Source organism: Homarus americanus, unplaced genomic scaffold (genome assembly GCF_018991925.1).
Source record: "Homarus americanus isolate GMGI-L3 unplaced genomic scaffold, GMGI_Hamer_2.0 scaffold48357, whole genome shotgun sequence".
Lineage (NCBI taxonomy): Eukaryota > Metazoa > Arthropoda > Malacostraca > Decapoda > Nephropidae > Homarus > Homarus americanus.
Genome location: NW_024738983.1, coordinates 174,656 through 196,454, shown reverse-complemented (window position 1 = coordinate 196,454; position 21,799 = coordinate 174,656). Strand labels below are relative to the sequence as shown.

General features: G+C 43.9%; 1 protein-coding gene across 1 annotated transcript in view; it reads left to right on the top strand.

The window, feature by feature from the left end:
• Positions 1-21,799, top strand: part of LOC121874401 — a 247,819-nt gene that overhangs the window by 151,741 nt on the left and 74,279 nt on the right. The window contains exon 5 of the mRNA XM_042378536.1: positions 5,841-5,921. Coding sequence (XP_042234470.1) covers positions 5,841-5,921 — 81 coding nt within the window. The remainder of the gene's footprint in view (positions 1-5,840; positions 5,922-21,799) is intronic.

The following is a 21,799-nucleotide window of genomic DNA, read 5'->3' as shown; positions in this document are numbered from 1 at the left end:
ACTTTACCTTCCCCGTCCCGTATAACCTTCCATCTTTACCTTCCCCGTCCCGTATAACCTTCCATCTTTACCTTCCCCGTCCCGTATAACCTTCTAACTCATTTTCCTCATCCTGTATAACTCTTCCAACCTTACCTTTCCTGTCTCGTATAACCTTCCCCAACTTACCTTCCTGTCCTGTATAACCTTCCAACTCACTTTCCCTGTCCTGTATAACTCTTCCAATTTTACCTTCCTTCCCTGTCCTGTATAACCTTCCCAACCTTACCTTCCCTGTCTCGTATAACCTTCCAATCCTTACCTTCCTGTCCCGTATAACCTTCCAACCTTACCTTCCCCGTCCCGTATAACCTTCCAACCTTACCTTCCCCGTCTCGTATAACCTTCCAACCTTACCTTCCCCGTCCCGTATAACCTTCCAGCCTTACCTTCCCCGTCTCGTATAACCTTCCAACCTTACCTTCCCCGTCCCGTATAACCTTCCAACCTTACCTTCCCCGTCTCGTATAACCTTCCAACCTTACCTTCCCCGTCCCGTATAACCTTCCAGCCTTACCTTCCCCGTCCCGTATAACCTTTCATCTTTACCTTCCCTGTCTTATATTATCTCCCAAATTTCCTGTCGATTCGTAAAACAGCGGAGAGAAATATTTCCAGCAGTAATATTTCCTCTATTGACGTATTTCCTCCCCAGGTGACGCAGCTCAGGTAATTGTAATATTATTAAGAGTTTTATTACACCTTAGTCAACCTAAGTTATGTGGGGGAGGCTCTTGTTTTTCTTTCTTTCTTTCTTTCTTTCTTTCTTTCTTTTTATTGCTTCTTCTTTTGTCTTTCTATTTTTCTTAATTTGATTCTCTTTCTTCTTTATGTATTCCTCCTTTTCTCTTTCTCTCTCTCTCTCTCTCTCTCTGGTGTCAATCGGTAATTCCTTCCTTCCTTCCTTCTTTTCGTCACCCAATATAGACGCAGTAAGTATTATACGCACCTAACCCAACTGAACCCACACACGCACACACACACACACACACACACACACACACACACACACACACACACACACACACACACACACACCCACACACACACACACACACACCCACACACACACACACACACACACACACACCACACACACCCCACACACACACACACACACACACACACACACACACACACACACACACACACACACTTGGGCCTCCAGTTCCTCCCTTACTCCCACTAATATCCTCACTCCCGATTATTTTGGTCACGAACCGCGGCCATGTTTATCGTAAATCAGTGATAAGTGTCCTTGTGCCACGCCCACACACGCCCTCCTGCCACGCCTACAGTGACTGCCGCGCCACCACACTCACGCTCACAGTCTCACAGTTCATATATGCCAGCTTCGCCCACAGGAGCTATTACAGTACACCCACACTTATCCAATGCGCCCACGTACGCTTCCCACCAGTACACCAGCCCACAGTCTGCCGCTACGCCCACAACATGCAGCTACGGCCCACAACATGCCGCTACGGCCCACAACATGCCGCTACGCCCACAATCAGCCTGCACGCCCGCACACGTCGTCAAAATAGCATGTAGGGATCTGCCTCACCTTTGCCAATTAGCAACCAGGTGGTGCTATTCTTAGTACGCCCCCGGCCTCCTCCCCTACCCATAGCCGCCCCTCCACCTGCCGCCCCTCCCCTCCCCCACCCCTCCCTCCCCCCTTCCTCCCCCCCTTCCCCTCCAATGACGTCTTACAGGTTACATAATGACACAGGGAAAATATGTCCTTTCATTACCAACGTCTGTTTATACTTTACGAGTTCGAGACAACTGTTCGTAGCAGAAATACCCTGAGCGTCACTAATGAGTTATAACACCTGAGTTTTTGTCTCGGCGTGAGGCAGGTGTGCGAGTCTTGTCCTTTTCATGTATATAGTTGTATCTTGGCTGTATTAGTTGTATTTTCGCAGTAGTAGATGTATTTTCGCTGTATTGATTGTATTTGGGACGATGAAGAACACGAATTAAAAATACCTTTAATTTGATGTTCTAATGTCACACACCAGGTGACAGACCCTGCAAGTACATTGGCACCACTCCATGGCAGCTACCATACTACCATAGTCACCACTCCATGGCAGCTACCATACTGCCATAGTCACCACTCCATGGCAGCTACCATACTACCATAGTCACCACTCCATGGCAGCTGCCATACTACCATAGTCACCACTCCATGGCAGCTACCATACTACCATTACACGTTTTCATGGTAGAAACGACATTCATGGCACATTTCCATGGAATGACGTCACTGCCGTGATCAAGGGCAAGGACGAGACGCGTTAATTATTTTATCTCTTGTTTTTCTCGGGATTTTTTTTACGAGTTCAAGGAAACTTGCAGCACACACACACACACACACACACACACACACACACACACACACACACACACACACACAGACACACAGGAAGCATATGCACTATATATATAATATATAATATCACAGGTGACACCTCACTCCTCCCACTGTTAAATCACCCTCCCGATAGGTAAGTCCCCCCCCCCTTCCCTCCATCAGGTGAGGTGAAGTGGGGGGGGGAGGGGGGCAGACATACTCACCCTTATCCCCGTCTTGCTATTTATCGAGTCACTTAAACGTGGCCGCTAGTCTATTAAGCGAGGAAATATATTCACGAGGGTTGTGTTTTAATAAGCGCGGGTGGGTATAATTGGGGAGCCATCAGCTACGTGCCGATTATAAAGATTCTGTTGAGGATTTATGTTAGGTTATTATGAGCGTTGGTGTTGAGGTGTTTATTATAGGGAGGTGGACGGTGATGGAGAGTCACCGGTTAATTTATGGGTAATTTACATTCCTATTTAGTCTTTTAAGAAAATTATTTTGTTTATTTTAGTTTATGTAGTGATGGTGAGAGGAAGTGATGGTGAGAGGGAGGTGAGAGATGGTGAGAGGAGAGGTGGAGATGGTGAGATGAGAGGAGATGGTGGGAGGAGGATGGTGAGGAATGGGAGGAATGGTGAGAGGAAGGGAGATGGTGAGAGGAAGGGGGAGATGGTGAGAGGAAGGGGGAGATGGTGAGAGGAAGGGGGAGATGGTGAGAGGAAGGGGGAGATGGTGAGAGGTAGGGAGAGGTGGTGAGAGAGGGGGGGGAGTACACCTGCTCACTGTGTAAAGAATGAGAGCTTTCATGCCTTCAGTAACTCCTTTTATGACCTTGCTATAGATTAGGTTATGTGAGGTTAGCCCTCGGGACACACAACACACCCAGCCCTCGGGACACACCACACCCAGCCCTGAAACCCTCCCTAAAATATCCCTTGAAAATGCCGAGGAAAACAAAACTCAATCTTGTTTATATAAAATTTTAGAGTTTCATCGCTGACTGGGAACCGAAACACAGATACCATTACAATCACAAGTTATAATATGGTGGAAGTCAAAATATCTCTCTCTGATGATGACTGTGGGACGAAGATGAAGACGAAGACGATGACTCCCATGCAGCTTCTTGAGTCTTGACTGAGAGATGAACTGTGTATCCGAGAATAAGACGAGGGTAAGACTCCGGGACAAGAATTCTTATTCCTCCTTCACCCAGAGCCTCCCCACCAGAAGTTCAATATGAAACCTGGATGGGGAGATGTTGTTTTTTTAAAGAATGAGGCAATTTTTTAAGACACATTCGTATAGGATAGTCTCCTCCCTCTTCCCAGTAACCCTCCAGTTACCTCTTACCACGCCCCCAGCGCCCCCAGCACTCTCTTCTCTGCTCTTGTCTTCTCTCTCTACCACGCCCCCACCACTCTCCTCTACCACGCCCCCAGCACCACCCTCTACCACGCCCCAGCACCACCCTCTACCACCACGCCCCCAGCACCACCCCTCTACCACCCCCAGCACCACCCTCTACCACGCCCAACCCAGCACCACCCTCTACCACGCCCCCAGCACCACCCTCTACACCACGCCCCCAACCTCAGTGAGAAGTTGATTTATTCTATTTGAGTGGAATAAAAAGTTGTAAAAGAGTTATTATTTTGCTAGTCAGTTTGCTATTTTATCCAGTCTAGTTGTGATTCAGTGTACTAGAAACATCCGTATGAATGTTTCTATCCAATGAGGCGTCGGCTATTGAAGGTAATGCTCGAAGGTCCTGCTTAAGATGTGGACAGCTCACTTGATGGTGATAAAATAAACGAATCGAATTGTCTATTAATGACCATATATTTTAGTGAAGATTAGTCCCCATATTTCACCTTAAGATTAACCTAACCCAACCCAACCCAACCTAACCTAACCTAACCTAACGTAACCCAACAAGCCCATGACAACATACCATTTAAAAAATAAAAGACAGGTAATATTTCTAAATCATTTCTCTCACACAAATACCCCCAACAGGTGTTTAAACCACTAATTAAAAAAAAAAAAACAGATCAAATTTAATGGGTAAACTTGGTGTTAAATCAGTGAACCATTTCTAGACGTGTTGACTGCAGTGGTGTGATAATTGAGCTTCATTTGAGCCGGAAAATCATGTCGAATTATAGGGGTGGGGTGGGGTGGGGTGGGGTGGGGGGGGAGGCTTTACCTGTCGTTTTCAGAGCGACCAAGTGTAAGTATGTTTAGAATATGTGTATGAAGGATGAAGTGAGTTAGTGTTAGCTATCAAGGTTGGATTAGGATGGCGTTAGGTGAGATTGGGATGGCGTTAGGTCAGGTTAGGTGAGATTGGGATGGCGTTAGGTCAGGTTAGGTGAGATTGGGATGGCGTTAGGTCAGGTTAAGTTAGGTTAGGTTAGGTTCGCGTTAGGGTGGTTAATCTTAAGGTGAAATTTGGGGGTAATCGTAAAGTAATCCAAAAATTATGACTTCATTATTGCGTCTAGGAAACACCCCCACGTGGGAATTCCTGTAACCTAACCTAACCTAACAACATAACCTAACCTAACCTAACCTAACCTAACCTAACAACATAACATAACATAACCTAACCTAACCTTCAGAAACTGTAAGAAATATTATTGTAACTGGAATAAGAATGATCCACATCTTTTGGTAAACACTGAAGAATGACGTCATTATCATCTGGACCTTCACACACATGTTAGGACATTAAACCACATGATTATGTTGTTTGTTTGTTTATTTTAGGACTTTGACCACAGTTAACAGTTATTAATAGTTCAAGTTAACTGGTTCAGATGTCGCAATTTTTTGTCATAATGACGGTAAAGCACACACACACACACCCACACATGCAAACATACATACACACACAAATACATACACATACACATACATACATACATGCACACACACACACACACACACACACACACACACACACACACATACATACTGTACATACACACGTTACACGCGTGAACCACCAGATTTACATTTTAAATTATGACATGCCGCCTGCAGCTCCATTTGTGCTAAATTATGGCTGAAAGAGAAAAGATGGGAAATGTAGCAGTAACGACTTACACACACACACACACACACACACACACACACACACACACACCCTTTATTATTTATTATTGTTTGTTTGAGTAAGACGAGTTAAGTCACTGAGGAAGGTCTTAGCCCCTTGTGGACGGTTTCTTAATTATATGGATACGATGAGCTGTTTGCCCGAGTACGACTTAGTACTCAAGGGGTTAAGTCATTTGTCTTAGCACTCAAGGAGTTAAGTCATCCTATTCAAGGGATTAATTTATTTTGTTTACATATCTATAAAGTGTTTCAATATTCTTCAATGTTTATTATAGATGTTAATTAATGTTACGTGTTATGTCGACAGGTTGGAGTGGACTGGTCGCCGTTTGGAGCAGCTCTACACCCTGGCTCCCGCGGCCTCTCTCTACACGTGCCGGGCGAACAGGTAAGACTTAGTCAATCAGGTGTGTAACTAGTTGACTCTTCGGCCATAAGAGCTGGAGAGGTGTGATGATGTCGTGACCCCTGCTGTCCGTCCGTCAGTCAGTCAGTCAGTCAGTCAGTCAATTTAACTCGTGTTGCTTCCTTACTCTATCCTCAAGAATCATGTATTTTCTGAATCGCCATCATCACCGGGTGTATATTTCGAAGGTAAATCTAGTAATTGGTTCTCGTATGCGCGTAATTTATATATTTTGTTATTCGTGGTGAAAAGTTCAAGCCTTGTGAAATAATTTGCTTGATTTCTCTCCAAACGACGAAAAAATAACCCCCAAGAAAACTTTATATATATTTTCTGACTCCTGATTCCTCGGTGTGTCTCACGAAGATGAAATAGGAAGGGGATGATCGTAATTTACATAATTTAGGATGCCAGCAACACCGCCTTTGAATCTGTATATAGTGGGTGTTCGCTTGATTCCTTCCTCAGTGGTTGGTCACCCATGGTTAATATAGGACTTTGTTTCTCTCTCTAGTAAAGTATATGGGTGAGAACAGCTGGCCATAACCATCCCCACCTCACTGCCTCGCCCCCACGTCACTGCCCCGCCCCCACGTCACTGCCCCGCCCACAAGTTCCTCTCCAGAGTATTGTGCCCCCACACGACTGCCCTACTTCTCTGTGTATTGCTGTGTCCTGTAGCCTCACCCTCTCCCCTGTAGCTCCTCCCTTTCTCCCTTGTAGCTCCTCCTACTCTTCCCTGTAGCTCCTCCCCCTCTTCCCTGTAACTCCTTTCCCATGTAGCTCCTCCCCTTTCCCATGCAGCTCTTTCCCCTTTCCCATGTAGCTCCTCCCCCTTTCCCATGTAGCTCCTTCCCCTTTCCCATGCCTCCTCCCCCTTTCCCATGCACCTCCTCCCCCCTTTCCCATGCAGCTCCTCCCCTTTTCCTCCCCCCTTTCCCATGCAGCTCCTCCCCCCAGCTCCTCCCCTTTCCCATGTCCTCCTCCCCCTTTCCCATGCAGCTCCTCCCCCTTTCCCATGCAGCTCCTCCCCCTCTCCCCTGAAGCTCCTCCGTGTTTAGCGAAGGGTGTGCCGTGGTAAGCGAAAAGTGTGTCGTGTTAAGCTGGGGTGGGGTGTGTATCGTAGACCAGGCAACACAAGGCTGAGAGAGGGAGGCAGTATTAGATTATAGGATATATGATCTTTATAGTAAACACGATCCACCGCGATGTTAGTGGACCAAACCAGGTTATGTGGTTCACAGTCAATATGTTTTTGTGTTCTCGAGGTCGTCTGGTATTTTTAGGTGTTGCGTGTTGTAAGAGAGCGGAGTGGATCTTATAATGAGCGCTGACCAGAGATAAGATGTAAACACTTGATGTGGGTAGTAACAGAGGAGATGCTGGTGGTCTTAAGGCGACAGAAGGAAAATACTTTTGTGTATGACGTTGAAGAATACTTGTGTATGCTGAAAAAACTAGTGTACAGAACTCGGATCAACGCTATGTATGTATGTATGTATATGTGTATGTACTGATAACATGTGTAGACCAACTTACCTCCGGGGTCTGTGTACACTAAATTCCTCTCCTCATCCTCTTTCTCTCCCCCTCCTCCTCCTCCCCCTCCTTCTCTTTCTCCATGACTTTAATCCACCATATTTTATCTCTCTCCCTCCCTCTCATCATTTCACTACACTCTCCCCTCCTCTCTCCCAGACTCTTCACCACTCCTCACTCTCCTCCTCCACTCCTCTCTTCCCCTCCACTCCTCTCTCCCCTCCACTCCTCTCCTCTCTCCCCTCCACTCCTCTCCTCTCTCCCCTCCTCTCCTCTCCTCTCCTCTCCCTCCACTTCTCTTTCCCCCACACCTCCCTCCACTCATCAAACCTCTTCCCTCCACCCCCCACACCTCTCCCCTTCCTATCTCCACATCTTTCCCCCTTCCCCTCCACTCCTCACTCTCCTACACACACTCGCACACCTTTCCGCAGGGGACAACAGACAATAGTCGGGTCACACTAACACACATCAACTTTCCAACAGGTTTTGCGTCATTCGTCAGGTAGAAAATTTTACATGTGGAAATCAACTTTGTAATTCAATTTCATCTGTCGTCTGTTGCTTCACCTTCGATGTGTTGTTTATTAGCATTTTTCAGTCATGGATTTTATTTCGACATTTTCTGCAACAAACAAAAAACATTATTGTATTTTTGCATTTTCTGGTGAGTAAATAAACTGGTACAATGCAAATTTATACGAAACAAAAATAAATTGTCTTAAATTCATTGATACATAACAAATTGATAGAATAATATACTGATACAAGACCAAGAAATTGATGAAAAATTAATAAACTATAACACTCGAGTCATTAGCTGTGAACGTCGATGAATGAGGCGAGTACCCAGACACCCACCCTGCCTGACGCCTCGATATCTCAGTCACTCATCTCAAATCGTCACTTCCTCCTCTGCTGGTTTTAGATTAACATGATCTACACACACACACACACACACACCCACGAGTTGATCATTAGGAATTTTCTTACGATTTTTTTTGTAAACTATATTGGGAGAGGAGGATAATCTAAGACCAGCCATCATAGTGTTTTTAATCTGACTTACGACATCCAGGTAAACTGCTCCTTACCGTCATCATCTTAATGTTGGTGTGTGTTGGTTGTGTTGGGGGGTGTGTTAGTGTGTTTGTTGGGGTGGGTGTGTTAGGGTGTGTGTGGGTGTGTTAGGGTGTGTGTGGGTGTGTTAATGTGTGTGTGTGGGTGTGTCCTGGTTGTGTGGGTGGATGGGCAGCAAACCTCATCACCTGTGCTGCTAATCTAAGGATCTAAGAGACACCTGTTCGAACCCTTCTCATTAACCCGAGTCAAAGAAATATAAACATCAGTATACGTAAATAGCTCGTGTGTGTGTGTGTGTGTGTGTGTGTGTGTGTGTGTGTGTGTGTCTGTGTGTGTGACTCACCTGTGACCCATTGGTATAAAATCACTCACCTGACAAGATGATTTTTACCTGTTTTGGGTCCACGACGGGGCAGGTGTGTATGTGTGTGCGTAGAGACGGGCTGAAATATCCATAACCCGAATGAGCTATGGACTGAGAGGCCCTTTACCTGCCTCCCATCATATATTTACGTCCCTCCAAAAGGATTCCCCACTGACGTTCACATCCGTCAAAAATAAGAATAACAATTTTAAAGTTTTCGAACGTGGAATTTTTTTTTTTTTCATTGTATTTATTTATTTTTTATTTATTTGTGTTTTTTAGATAGGATAATTTATTTCTAGATAGTGTGTTTATTGTTCCCTGCTCTTAACACCTGGTTCTTGTTTTTTTAGGTTAGTTTCTTGTCCGTTTGTCTGTCCATTTCTTTATTTTCTGTCTGTTTCTCCGTTCATCTGACTGTCCATTAGTCTGCCTGTTTATTCCAGCTCATATGTTTGTCTATCCATCTATCTCTGTGTTCGTTAATTTGTCTGTCTTTCTGTCCTATTCTCCTTTCCTTCTGTCTTATTTTTCTATCCACACACACACACACACACACACACACACACAAACGAAGACTTATGGTTATAGAAACATAATGGATAAGTATGATTACGTTTAGATGTATAACTATGATGATAATTAAGGGAATAGAAAGACGTATGATAGATGACCTTAACATGATGATAAATTATGGTTATGGAATTAGTATTGACCTCGTTAATGTTTAATTGGGTCTTTTGATATTCCGCTTGACATTTACGTATAGACAGATAGACAGACAGACAGGTAAACAGAGAAGAATGAGAAAGATAAACAGATGGACAGACAGACAGATAAAGACAGACACAGACACAAGCATAAAGAAAGAGACAGAGAAGGAGGGAAGGGGTGAGTGCATGAAGGATGGTTAGGGAGGAAGGAAGGAAGGAAGGAAACAGGTGAGAGTGAGGGAGAGTGAAGTGCTTTTCTGGTCGAGGTAAAACCGTGTAAGAGATGGTGGAGAGGGAGGGCGTGTGAAGGGAGAGGGAAAAGAGGAGGGGAGGAGAGGGTTGGAGGGGAGGGAAGAGAAGAGAGGGAAGAAGGGTGGAGAAGGAGGAAGGGAGAGTGGCGGGAGAGGGGGGTGGAAAAACAAAAAGAAATAGGAAGGTTGAGGAAGATGAATAAAAAAAACAGGTTGAGAGAAAAAGAAGAGGAGAAGAAGAAAGATAGGAGGAGGAGGAGAAGAAGAAAGATAGGAGGAGGAGGAGAAAAAGAAAGATAGGAGGAGAAGGAGGATAGAGGAGAGGAACAGAAAGGTACTTATATAGTCTGACAAATTTACAGGTAAAAAAATATACCTGTAAGGGCAGGTAATTAGCACAGGTTCGCCCTTAACACTTCAGGCTCTCGATATAAGGTACTTGAAGGGCCTCTACTTAGAAATATAAGTATAAGTGTGTAGGGATAGGATTGGTGAGTGTATTAAGGGAAGATTGGTGAGTGTTTTAAGGGAGGATTGGTGAGTGTATTAAGGGAAGATTGGTGAGTGTTTTAAGGGAGGATTGGTGAGTGGTTTAAGGGAGGATTGGTGGGTGTTTTAAGGTAGGATTGGTGAGTGGTTTAAGGGAGGATTGGTGAGTGTTTTAAGGGAGGATTGGTGAGTGTTTTAAGGTAGGATTGGTGGGTGTTTTAAGGTAGGATTGGTGGGTGTTTTAAGGGAAGATTGGTGAGTGTTTTAAGGGAGGATTGGTGAGTGGTTTAAGGTAGGATTGGTGAGTGTATTAAGGTAGGATTGGTGGGTGTTTTAAGGGAGGATTGGTGAGTGTTTTAAGGTAGGATTGGTGGGTGTTTTAAGGGAAGATTGGTGAGTGTTTTAAGGTAGGATTGGTGAGTGTTTTAAGGTAGGATTGGTGAGTGTTTTAAGGGAGGATTGGTGAGTGTTTTAAGGTAGGATTGGTGACGGGAGGAGAGGGAGAGGAGGAAGACTATAGAGTGGAATTAAAGAGATGAAAGGTTAAGTGACAGTTAAAGGGAGAAGGTGACAGTTAAAGGGAGAAGGTGACAGTTAAAGGGAGAGGGTGACAGTTAAAGGGAGAAGGTGACAGTTAAAGGGAGAAGGTGACAGATAAAGGGAGAAGGTGACAGATAAAGGGAGAAGGTGACAGGTAAAGGGAGAAGGAGACAGTTAAAGGGAAGGTAGTTAGGAGAGGTGACAGTTAAAGGGAGAAGGTGACAGTTAAAGGGAGAGGGTGACAGTTAAAGGAGAGGGTGACAGTTAAAGGGAGGAGAAGGTGACAGTTAAAGGGAGAAGGTGACAGTTAAAGGGAGAAGGTGACAGTTAAAGGGAGAAGGTGACAGTTAAAGGGAGAAGGTGACAGTTAAAGGGAGAGGGTGACAGTTAAAGGGAGAGGGTGACAGTTAAAGGGAGAGGGTGACAGTTAAAGGGAGAGGTTGAAAGAATCGAAGCCAAGAGACAAAATAATGGGATAAAAATATGAAAAGGTGGATTAGGTGATAAAGATTGGATAAAAGAAAAGATTGGAATAAGGATTACTGGATAAAGACGTGGAGGAATGGATTAAAAAGATGATGATTGGAAAACTAGTGAGAAAAGATAAGAAAGATGAGGGATAGGAAACGTTTAGATAAAAGACAGGAGATGGGAGATAACAGTGAACAAGATGGTTAACGCTGAACTAGGTGGTTAACGGTGAACAGGGTAGTTAACGGTAAACAAGGTAGTTAACGGTGAACACGATGGTTAACGGTGATCAAGATGGTTAGTTATCGACGAACATGGTACTTAATCACGAACGAGGTAGTTAACGAGGCGTGAATGACCTCCCCCCCCCTCCCCCCGACCCAAGTGGTTTAAGACTCGACCAATCATCTTTGTTTCCCACATAACTTGCAGTCGTCACCTGGGAATGAGAGCGGGCGGGGGGGGGGAGGATGCAACGTTGCAATTTGGGTGTAGTGGCGTAGGTGTTGTGGGTGTAAGGGAGTGTAGGTAGGTGTTAAATGGGTGTAGAGGTGTGGGTGGTGTGGGTGTAGACGTGGTGTGGGTGTAGAGGTGTGTATGTGGTAAGTGGGTGTAGAGGTGCAGGAGGTGTGTGGGTGTAGGAGGCTGTAGATGGTGTGTGTGGGTGTAGGGCTGTAGATGGTGTGTGTGTGTGTGTGAGGGTGTGGGTGGTGTGGGTGTAGACGTGGTGTGGGTGTAGAGGTGTGTATGTGGTAAGTGGGTGTAGAGGTGCAGGAGGTGTGTGGGTGTGGGGGGAAATATTCACCTGGGAGGGGATACATATATAGCCACACCTCAAGAGTAGGGTGAAACCTGTGGCATAAAAGAGGAGTTTGTGGGGGCAGCTGCCCTCCTCTCCCCTCTAACCCCCTCACTTCCCTCCTTCCCTCCCTCCCCCTCCCCCACTCTCACCTGTCACAAACACTCCTTCACGACCATGTAAAGCTCCTAGGAACACTCTCTCTCTCTCTCTCTCTCTCTCTTGAACATTTCGTTGGAATCGGTTTCCTGTTTTAGTAACTTTTTATACCATTCACTTTTTTCTTCCTTTCACTTTTTTGCTTATTTCTCTACCACTTAAAATCCCTTTCTCTCTTTTTTTATTACATTCGTACTTCCTTCTGTGACTATCTCTCTCACTTTCTCCTCTTGGTGCTACCTTTACGCCACTTTCTCTAACTCTCTCTGTCTTGACGTGCTTTCCCTCTCCCTTTCTCTTCCAATCTTCTTTATCTAGGAGGCTATAGGTAGCGGGCATAGATTAGTAGGTAGAAAGCTATAGATATTTGGCTATAGGTAGGAGCCATCCAGTGAAACATAATAGTGTGTTATGGGAGTTTTAAAGAGACCCCCGGAGCCATTCACCTTCCACCCTGTCACTTTCTGCCTGGCCAACACTGGAGGCGTCTCTTGTAACAGCCACAGCGTTTGCCCCGACACTTTCAAACACTTGGGTCTCGACAAAATACGTGAAGTCGACCAACCTCTGTCGCGCTGCCAGGCACTACGGGCGAACAGAAGTGTGGGGGGATATCGTACAATTTGAAGAGAGAGAGAGAGAGAGAGAGAGGGAGAGAGGGGGGGAGGAGAGAAAGCTAAGAGGGGAGGACAACTGCAGCAACGAGTGTATTTTGGCGAGGCTTGTGTCTGTCCAGTGTTTACCATCAGTGTCCGTGTGTGTGTGTGCTGGAGACATACGATATCTCAGTGTGTTATTTATTTACTGTGTTTTTTCTATTTATTGAAGGAGAGGCTTTATACGTTATCATTATCACTTATTAAAATGTTAGATTGTAATATATTTTTAATTAAATATTTCTTACTTACATATTCTTGGATGTCGAAATTACATGGGTGTTTATTAAGACGATTCGGACACATTCCAGACACATACAGTCCAGAGGGTGGCTGAGGAAACATCAAGTTATTGGGTGTTGTTTCCGTCTGTTAATGCCATATGTAAGAATTAACTTTGACACAGGTTCTGACACTGTTACTGACACTGATACTGACACTTACTGACACTTACTGACACTTACTGACACTTACTGACACTGGTACTGACACAGGTTGTCGCCCCCGTGTACACTTAAGTCCTCCCTCTCTGAATACTTCCTGTGGTTCTCCCCTTCCCTGGGCCGTCACTCCCCTTCCCTGGGCCGTCACTCCCCTTCCCTGGGCCGTCACTCCCCTTCCCTGGGCAGTCACTCCCCTAAGATTATATCTATTTCAACACCTGTTATTTTATCTTGCTGCTTTACCCTTACTAACCATCCGGCCGTCTCCCTCACCATTTGCATCCACTTACCTTGCCTGTTCATACGTTCAGACTTCATTTCTATTCCTCTATATTAATTTTTATGCCCCGCTACACAGGTGGAAGGTGTACAGAACGTTAATGTTATGTTATCCGTATTGGTCTGTATTGGTAATGTGATAGAGAGGAGAGGGCTGAGGTGTTGACATTATTCTCAGAGGGGTGTGTGTGTTGGTGGACGGTCACAGTGTTTTTGTTGACAGTGTTTATGCATTCGTGACTGCTTGAAATATATCAGCCTGGGGGGGGAGGAGAGGACAGTGTTTACATCTGAGTTAAGGGGATTTAATGTCTTCTTGACTGTTCTTGTTTACATACTACGGCGTCTTAGTGTTTTGTTTATATTAATAGTGAACTTATTTCTACTTGATCCTCCACCACTCCAACTTCTCCATCACAGTCACCAACATCACCCATACCACTCCAGCTTCTCCACCACAGTCACCAAAATCACCCACACCACTCCAGCTTCTCCACCACAGTCACCAACATCACCCACACCACTCCAACTTCTCCATCACAGTCACCAACATCACCCACACCACTCCAACTTCTCCACCACAGTCACCAACATCACCCATACCACTCCAACTTCTCCATCACAGTCACCAACATCGCCCACACCACTCCAGTTTCTCCACCACAGTCACCAACATCACCCACACCACTCCAGCTTCTCCACCAATCACCAACATCACTCAGACAACTTCTTTTGATCGTCTTCAAACTTCCAAAAGAAATTTCTCCATCATTTTCCACTTTATATTCGGATTTTTTTTGTGTCTATGTAGTTGTAATGGTGAAAATTATTACCCTATAGCTGTCTTCTTCACACGAGTTAGTTAAAGTTTTTGCCAGCCGATGTTGTTTACACTGTGTTCACGAGGTGTAATGAGCGTGTCTTGTTGGGGTGTGTGTGTTCACTTTCTTAAATTCGTATAAAGTTAACACAGCGCCACAACACTAGTCAATTCTTTACACTATCAGTAATATTGTTTACGTCTTAATGTCCACACCACAATATAGACTTTAAAGGCGTTAATGAACCTCTGAGACCACTAAAGACCCTACATAACTAGACTCATTTAGCGTCATTAGGACCACAATACGGGCTTAAAGGCTAAAATCACAAGGCTTTATTAATAGTGGAGTGATAATAAGTCTTACTATAAAACTGGATAAGTGTTATTTATTAAGACTTTTAATACGAGACTCAAAAGACTAAGTGAGATTCAGAAGAGATCATTGAATTTCAGGAGTTCAATATGCAAGATAAACTCTGAAAAAAAGTCTGAAATAGTCTTGTGTCTTGAGGATTATATTCAGTAAGTATTGGCCACTTGACATAGGAACGGACATTTATCTCTGAGACTTGATCATTTCTCTCTCTTAGGAAAAAGGTAGACTAAAGAAGAGAAAAAAATAAGAACGTAAATAATGATAAATGATACACAATAAATGGAATAATATGCCGTTTACTATCATAGTTATCACTTTACTTTCTTATTAAAAAGTTTCCCAGCGTAAAAAAAAAAAGATAAACACGGTCGAGATGAAAGTTTCGCCGTTTACAGTGTAGTTCAGCGCCGCCTTCACCGCTGCCTTCAGGAAAACTTGGTGTAAAAATGAGCATGGAAATGGGAGAATCGTAAGTCGACTTTTACAGCTGTCTCCCTGTCAAGACGACGGGCGGCTGACGGACTTGTGTTACTGGTCGTTCTCGTCTGTGTCGTTGTTAACCCTAGAGGTCGTTACTGTAGTGGGTTGTCGTCTGTGTCGTTATTACTCAGAGGTCGTTACTGTAGTGGGCTGTCGCTTGTGTCGTTATTGTGGTGGTTTGTCGCTTGTGTCGTTATTACCCAGTGGTCGTTATTGTGGTGGGTAGTCGTTTGTGTCATTATTACTCAGAAGTCGTTACTGTAGTGGGCTGTCGCTTGTGTCGTTATTACCCAGAGGTCGTTATTGTGGTGGTTTGCCGTCTGTGTCGTTATTACCCAGTGGTCGTTATTGTGGTGGGTAGTCGTTTGTGTCGTTATTACCCTAGAGGTAAAGTTGTGTGGTGGTTTGCCGTTTGTTTGCCAGTAATTAGGTGTGTAGTCGTCTGTGTCGTTATTACCCAGTGGTCGTTATTGTGGTGGGTAGTCGTTTGTGTCGTTATTACCCAAGAGGTGGTTATTGCTGTTATCCAAAGATCGTTATTGTAGTGGGTAATCGTCTGTGTCGTTATTATCCAATAGGTCGTTACGTTTAAGACTGGTTACAGTGTGGTCTGTTTCCCTAAAGTTTTTACTTAGTTGGTCGTTAGCCTTGAAGTCGTTAAAGGATGTTGGTCGTTAACTATTGAAGTCGTTAGAGGTTGTTGGTCGTTAGCCTTGAAGTCGTTAAAGGATGTTGGTCATTAACTCTTGAGGTAGGTTTAAGGCTGTTGGTCGTTAGCTTTGAGGTCGTTCGAGGCTGTTGGTCGTTAGCCTTGAAGTCGTTAAAGGATATTGGTCGTTAACTCTTGAGGTCGTTAGCCTTGAAGTCGTTAAAGGATGTTGGTCGCAAACTCTTGAAGTCGTTAGCCTTGAAGTCGTTAAAGGATGTTGGTCGTTAACTCTTGAGGTCGTTAGAGGCTGTTGGTACAATGACACGATTAAACGACTGTCAGCACACACACACACACACACACACACACACACACACACACACACACACACACACACACACACTTCTCACCTCTCACGTCTTTCGTTTTCTCCTCCTTTGTTTGTCTTCTTCCTCCCTTGTTCCTACTCCTCTTCCTTCCTTCATTTCTCATCATCCTCCTTCTCTTCCTTCCTTCTGCTTCCCTACCTCTTACTTCTCTTCCTCCTTCTCCCCTTCATCTCCTTCTGCACCCCCATCTCTTGACTTCTCTTCCACCTCTCTTGGTATCCTCCTCCTCCTCCTCCTCCTCCTCCTCCTCCTCCTCCTCCTCCTCCTTCTTCTCCCCTCCTCCCTCCTCCTCTCTTCCTTCTCCTCCTCCTCCCTTCCCTCTCCTCCTCCTTCTCCTCCTCACACCTCCAAATAGCAACTTCCCTCACCCTCCTCGCCTCATGGTAGGCATCTGACAGTATTTTTTTATTTTGGGGGTTAAATTAGCGTGTTGCCGGGTATTAAACAGATGTATGGTGAATTAGAAACATTCAGAAATCAATTGTTGCTTTCGGAGTGTGTGTGTGTGGGGGTGACGGGAGGATGTTTGGAGCAATGTGGGGGGGATGTGTGGGGGGTGGCAGGTTGTTTGGAGTGTGTGGGGGGGGGGATATGTGATGTTTGTGGGGGTGACGGGAGATGTTTGGGGTGTGTGTGGGGGATATGTGTGTGTGGGGGAGGGGTGACAGGAGATGTTTGGGCCAGTGTGGGGGGGATGTGTGTGTGTGTGGGGGGTGACAGGTTGTTTTGGAGGCAGTAGTGGGGGATATGTGTGGGGAGTGACAGGAGGATGTTTGGGTGTGTGTGGGGATATGTGTGTGTGGGGGGGTGACGGGAGGATGTTTGGTGTGTGTGGGGGGGGATATGTGTGTGTGGTGGGGAAGAGTGACAGGAGGATGTTTGGGTGTGTGTGGGGAGGGTGACGGAGGATGTTTGGGTGTGTGTGGGGGATATGTGTGTGTGTGGGGGGGTGACGGGAGATGTTTGGGTGTGTGTGGGGGGTGACAGGAGTTGTTTGGGTGTGTGGGGGGTGACAGGAGGATGTTTGGGTGTGTGTGGGGGTGACAGGAGGATGTTTGGGTGTGTGTGGGGGATATGTGTGTGTGTGGGGGGTGACGGGAGGATGTTTGGGTGTGTGTGTGGGGGTGTGACGGGAGGATGTTTGGTGTGTGGGGGATATGTGGGAAGTGACAGGAGGTTGTTTGGGTGTGTGTGGGGGGATAACTCGTCAATATTCCTCCCTCGCTTTGTACACTCTAGATAAGATATACAATAATACATAATTTATACCTTAGATTGACTGTATATTTCATTGGTGTTTTAAACCATATAAATAACTATGGTAGTAGGTATATATATTGAAAACACAGACCGCCAGACATGAAGAGGAGGTAAGAGAGGCGACGGATTAGTTGTTGATGAGGCGAATAGGTTAAGGAGGGTGGAGGGAGGGGGGATTGATGACTGGAACTAATGCAACAGGCTGTATACTCTCTCTCTCTCTCTCTCTCTCTCTCTCTCTCTCTCTCTGACATATTCATATTTAAGCTCTCTGAAATACCAAAGCCCCACCCACCGCCTTTAACCTGGTTCACATCACACACGGTATTTCCACATTTTTTTTTTTTGAGGGGGGGGGGTTGGAAGAGGAGGAGGAGGGGTGTGTGTGTGCTGTGAAAGTGGAGTTTCTTGATTCTGTGTCAGTCAGTAGATGTGTTTTTATTTGGATTTTTCGTTTTAAAAATATGCCAAAAATGTTTCGCTTTTCAGTGTTTGAGTGTCCAGTATTTTTTTTTATGTGAGACTGAAAACAAATCCTAGTGTCCAGTAGTGTGTGATATAAGAATCGAAACACGAGTGACTTATGCTAGACACAAACAGTAAATACGTTTCATATACATCATATTTATTGTTAATATTTATGAAATAATGAGTTAAATATCTGCTTTACCTTTGTCCTTGACGGTATTCAGTAATTATTAACTAAAACACGGTATAATTTTGTTTACTTATGCAAATGTGTTAGATGCCAGACAATTGTTTGATAATGTTGATGTGACTCGTTCCCGTTAATTGGCTTGTACAGGTGTTGATCAGTGTCTTTGAAGTGACAATGTTAAGGTGAACTAAAGAGGAAACTAATAATTCACCCATTGTTATTTTTTTGTTTTGAGGATTTAGGGAGATGTGATATATTTGTTGTCCTAATTCAATGTTTTATTAATCCATTAGTACAGCAATTTTAATCCGTCCTTTGTCTGTAAGCTCATCATAATTTTAACATCTCAAAACTATCACTTTTTTTTTTACATATTTAGAAATTTTCCTCACCTGTTCGATTTTCAAGTTGGCCGCTGTGTTACGATGAAAATAAACATGTAATCTTTCCTTGTTTAAAACTTGACTTAGTTATGTTGGAACTTGGCCTGTAGGAAGGTTCCTCAGGTCACTCATCTTCTGTGTGTTCTAAAAAACTAGATTTTTTTTTTATTCTGTTTTATCTATTTTACGGAGTTATTTACCATGTACTAATTCCAGTAAATAATAGAATTTTTCACGATAAACTCTCTTAGCAATGCCACTTGACCCACTGTCTTCGTAGTGCCACTTAACCCTCTGTCTTAGTAGTGCCACTTAACTCTCTTAGTAGTGCCACTTAACTCTCTCTCTTAGTAGTGCCACTTAACTCTCTCTTAGTAGTGCCACTTAACTCTCTCTCTTAGTAGTGCCACTTAACTCTCTCTTAGTAGTGCCACTTAACCATCTGTCTTAGTAATGCCACTTAATTCTCTCTCTTAGTTGTGCCACTTAACTCTCTCTCTTAGTAGTGCCACTTAACTCTCTCTCTTAGTAGTGCCACTTAACTCTCTCTTAGTAGTCTCTCTCTTAGTAGTGCCACTTAACCCTCTCTCTTAGTAGTGCCACTTAACTCTCTCTCTTAGTAGCGCCATTTAACCCTCTCTCTTAGTAGTGCCACTTAACCCTCTCTCTTAGTAGTGCCACTTAACCCTCTCTCTTAGTAGTGCCACCTAACCCTCTCTCTTAGTAGTGCCACTTAACCCTCTCTCTTAGTAGCGCCATTTAACCCTCTCTCACTCAATATATCATCACCATCTTACCCTCTCACAATACAACACTGTCACCATCACACTCTCCTCACACCAATTCCTCTCTCTCCCATTCCTTTGTCTCTTGTGCCTCTCTCCCTTCCTTCCTTCCTTTCCCACACCCTCTCTCCTCCTCCTCCTCCTCCTACATTTATCAGATAGATGTATATTAACTCCCCTTAATCCACACCTCTTGCCTGGAAACTGATCCCAGACAACTGGTAATCAGGTTACTAATAAACATGGGATGGGGAGATGATGGAATGAAAAAAAAGAGGGTGGTTGTGGTGATGAAGGTGTGGCCCCGTCGGGTGTGGTGTGGCACAGGTGATAATTATTTTGTGTAGATATGGTGATAAGGTTAGTGAGGGAAGGGTGTGTGTGTGTGTGTGTGTGTGTGTGTGTGTGTTACCATGGAAAAGATGGAATGGCTGAGAGAGAGAGAGAGAGATTTTCAAAGATGCACACTGACTGACAGAAAAACAGACTGAGACAAAGACAGATAGACGCAGACAGACAGATAGACACACACAGACAGACAGATAGACAGATAATCGCAGGAAATATTGATTCGAATACATGTTTTGTTTCCATGTAAAGGAAATATTGACAGGTGACGTAAAACAAGAAATTAATCAAGATGAAAGACACAGGAAATAAAGTGAGATTTTGTTAAGTTCAGATTTCATGTTAAGTTCAGATTTCATGTTAAGTTCAGATTTGAATTGGTATAGAAATATTGATCACTGACTCGGGTTACTGACTCACACTCCTGTCTCTGATATGATTGAATGGCTGACTTAACTGATTGACTGTGGGTTGACTTAACTGACTGTGACTGATCTGACTGACTGATGACTTAACTAACTAACTAACTAACTAACTAACTAACTGACTGATTGACATAGACAGACTGACTGACTGAACTGACTGACTGAGCCAACACAATATACTGTAGTGGATCCTCTGGTCGTCATGATAAGTTAGGTTCACGTCTGCCAAATTGCTTTCCTACTGCCTCTCCTTGGCCTCCAGTATGTGTGTGTATTTCTCTAGTGAGTAAGTTCAAGATGAGCCACACTGCAGCCTCCTTTCACCCCAGCCATGTTATATTATGTTATATTATTTTCTATTTACCTGTGGAATGTTACCGGAGAAAGTATATTATTTATTTTTTTATAATATTTTTGTTTGTTTTACGTGTATGGAAATTTGGAATGTATTGAGGAAATTTATATTTTTCTCGTACAATGATATAAGATATACATACATACATACATACATACATACATACATACATACATACATACATACATACAGGAACAAGAGGGGCTTACTCGTTCACCCATGAAGAAAACAAACGCTTGACTGGCCAGGTATACTATTACTTTACATTAATGAACCTTAGCAACAGTGTGTCAAATATCATCCCTATAATTATGGTATAACTGTATGGCCAACGATGGGAGTGTGGTTGTTGTTGTTGTAATTATTGTTTTTGTTATTGTTGTTATAAAAAAAGCTATACACCTGACAGCGTCGTGCAAAAGAGTGACTAAAACGAGGGAAGGAATTTTCTCTCGGTAAGTCAGTCAGTCAGTTAATCTCAGTCAGTCAGTGAGTCAGTCAATCAGTCAAGCAATGAGTTATCGATGAAGCCAAACACAACAAATTAACGTCCGTGAATATTTATACAGGGAAAAAAAAGTAAAAAAAAAAATGATTAGCTTAACTTGTCCACATAATTCAAGCTTGTGTTATTAATATCACGACTGTACATTGGTATTTATGTTATGTTATGTATAAATAACACATTAATGCGATCACGAATATTTTTCGCTATCCTGATTGGTTGGATTAATTAGTTGCGTTTATGGGAATCGTTTTCATGTTTAATTAGCGATTAAATGGTGGTTGCTGTCACCAGGCTGCCCTTGTTACCTGCCAGGTGAGGTGAGACCAGGGTAGTGTAGTGACCAGTGAGCTCAGGTGAGGTGTGAGACCAGGGTAGTGTAGTGACCAGTGAGCTCAAGTGATTAGTGAGCTCAGGTGACTCGAATCTCAGTCTATAACACACGTGTCATTTGCCCAGACTGATATCCTGAAGTTAAGCCAACTCTTAAAGCTCCGAACGTAGATTGGATTATGTAAGGTTAGGTTAGGTTAGGTTAGGTTAGGTTAGGTTAGAAGGTAAACTTAGACGTAGGTTAGGTTAGGTTGGACGTCACGTAAAATAAAACCACAAAAATAAAACTAATAATAATTTTCGTA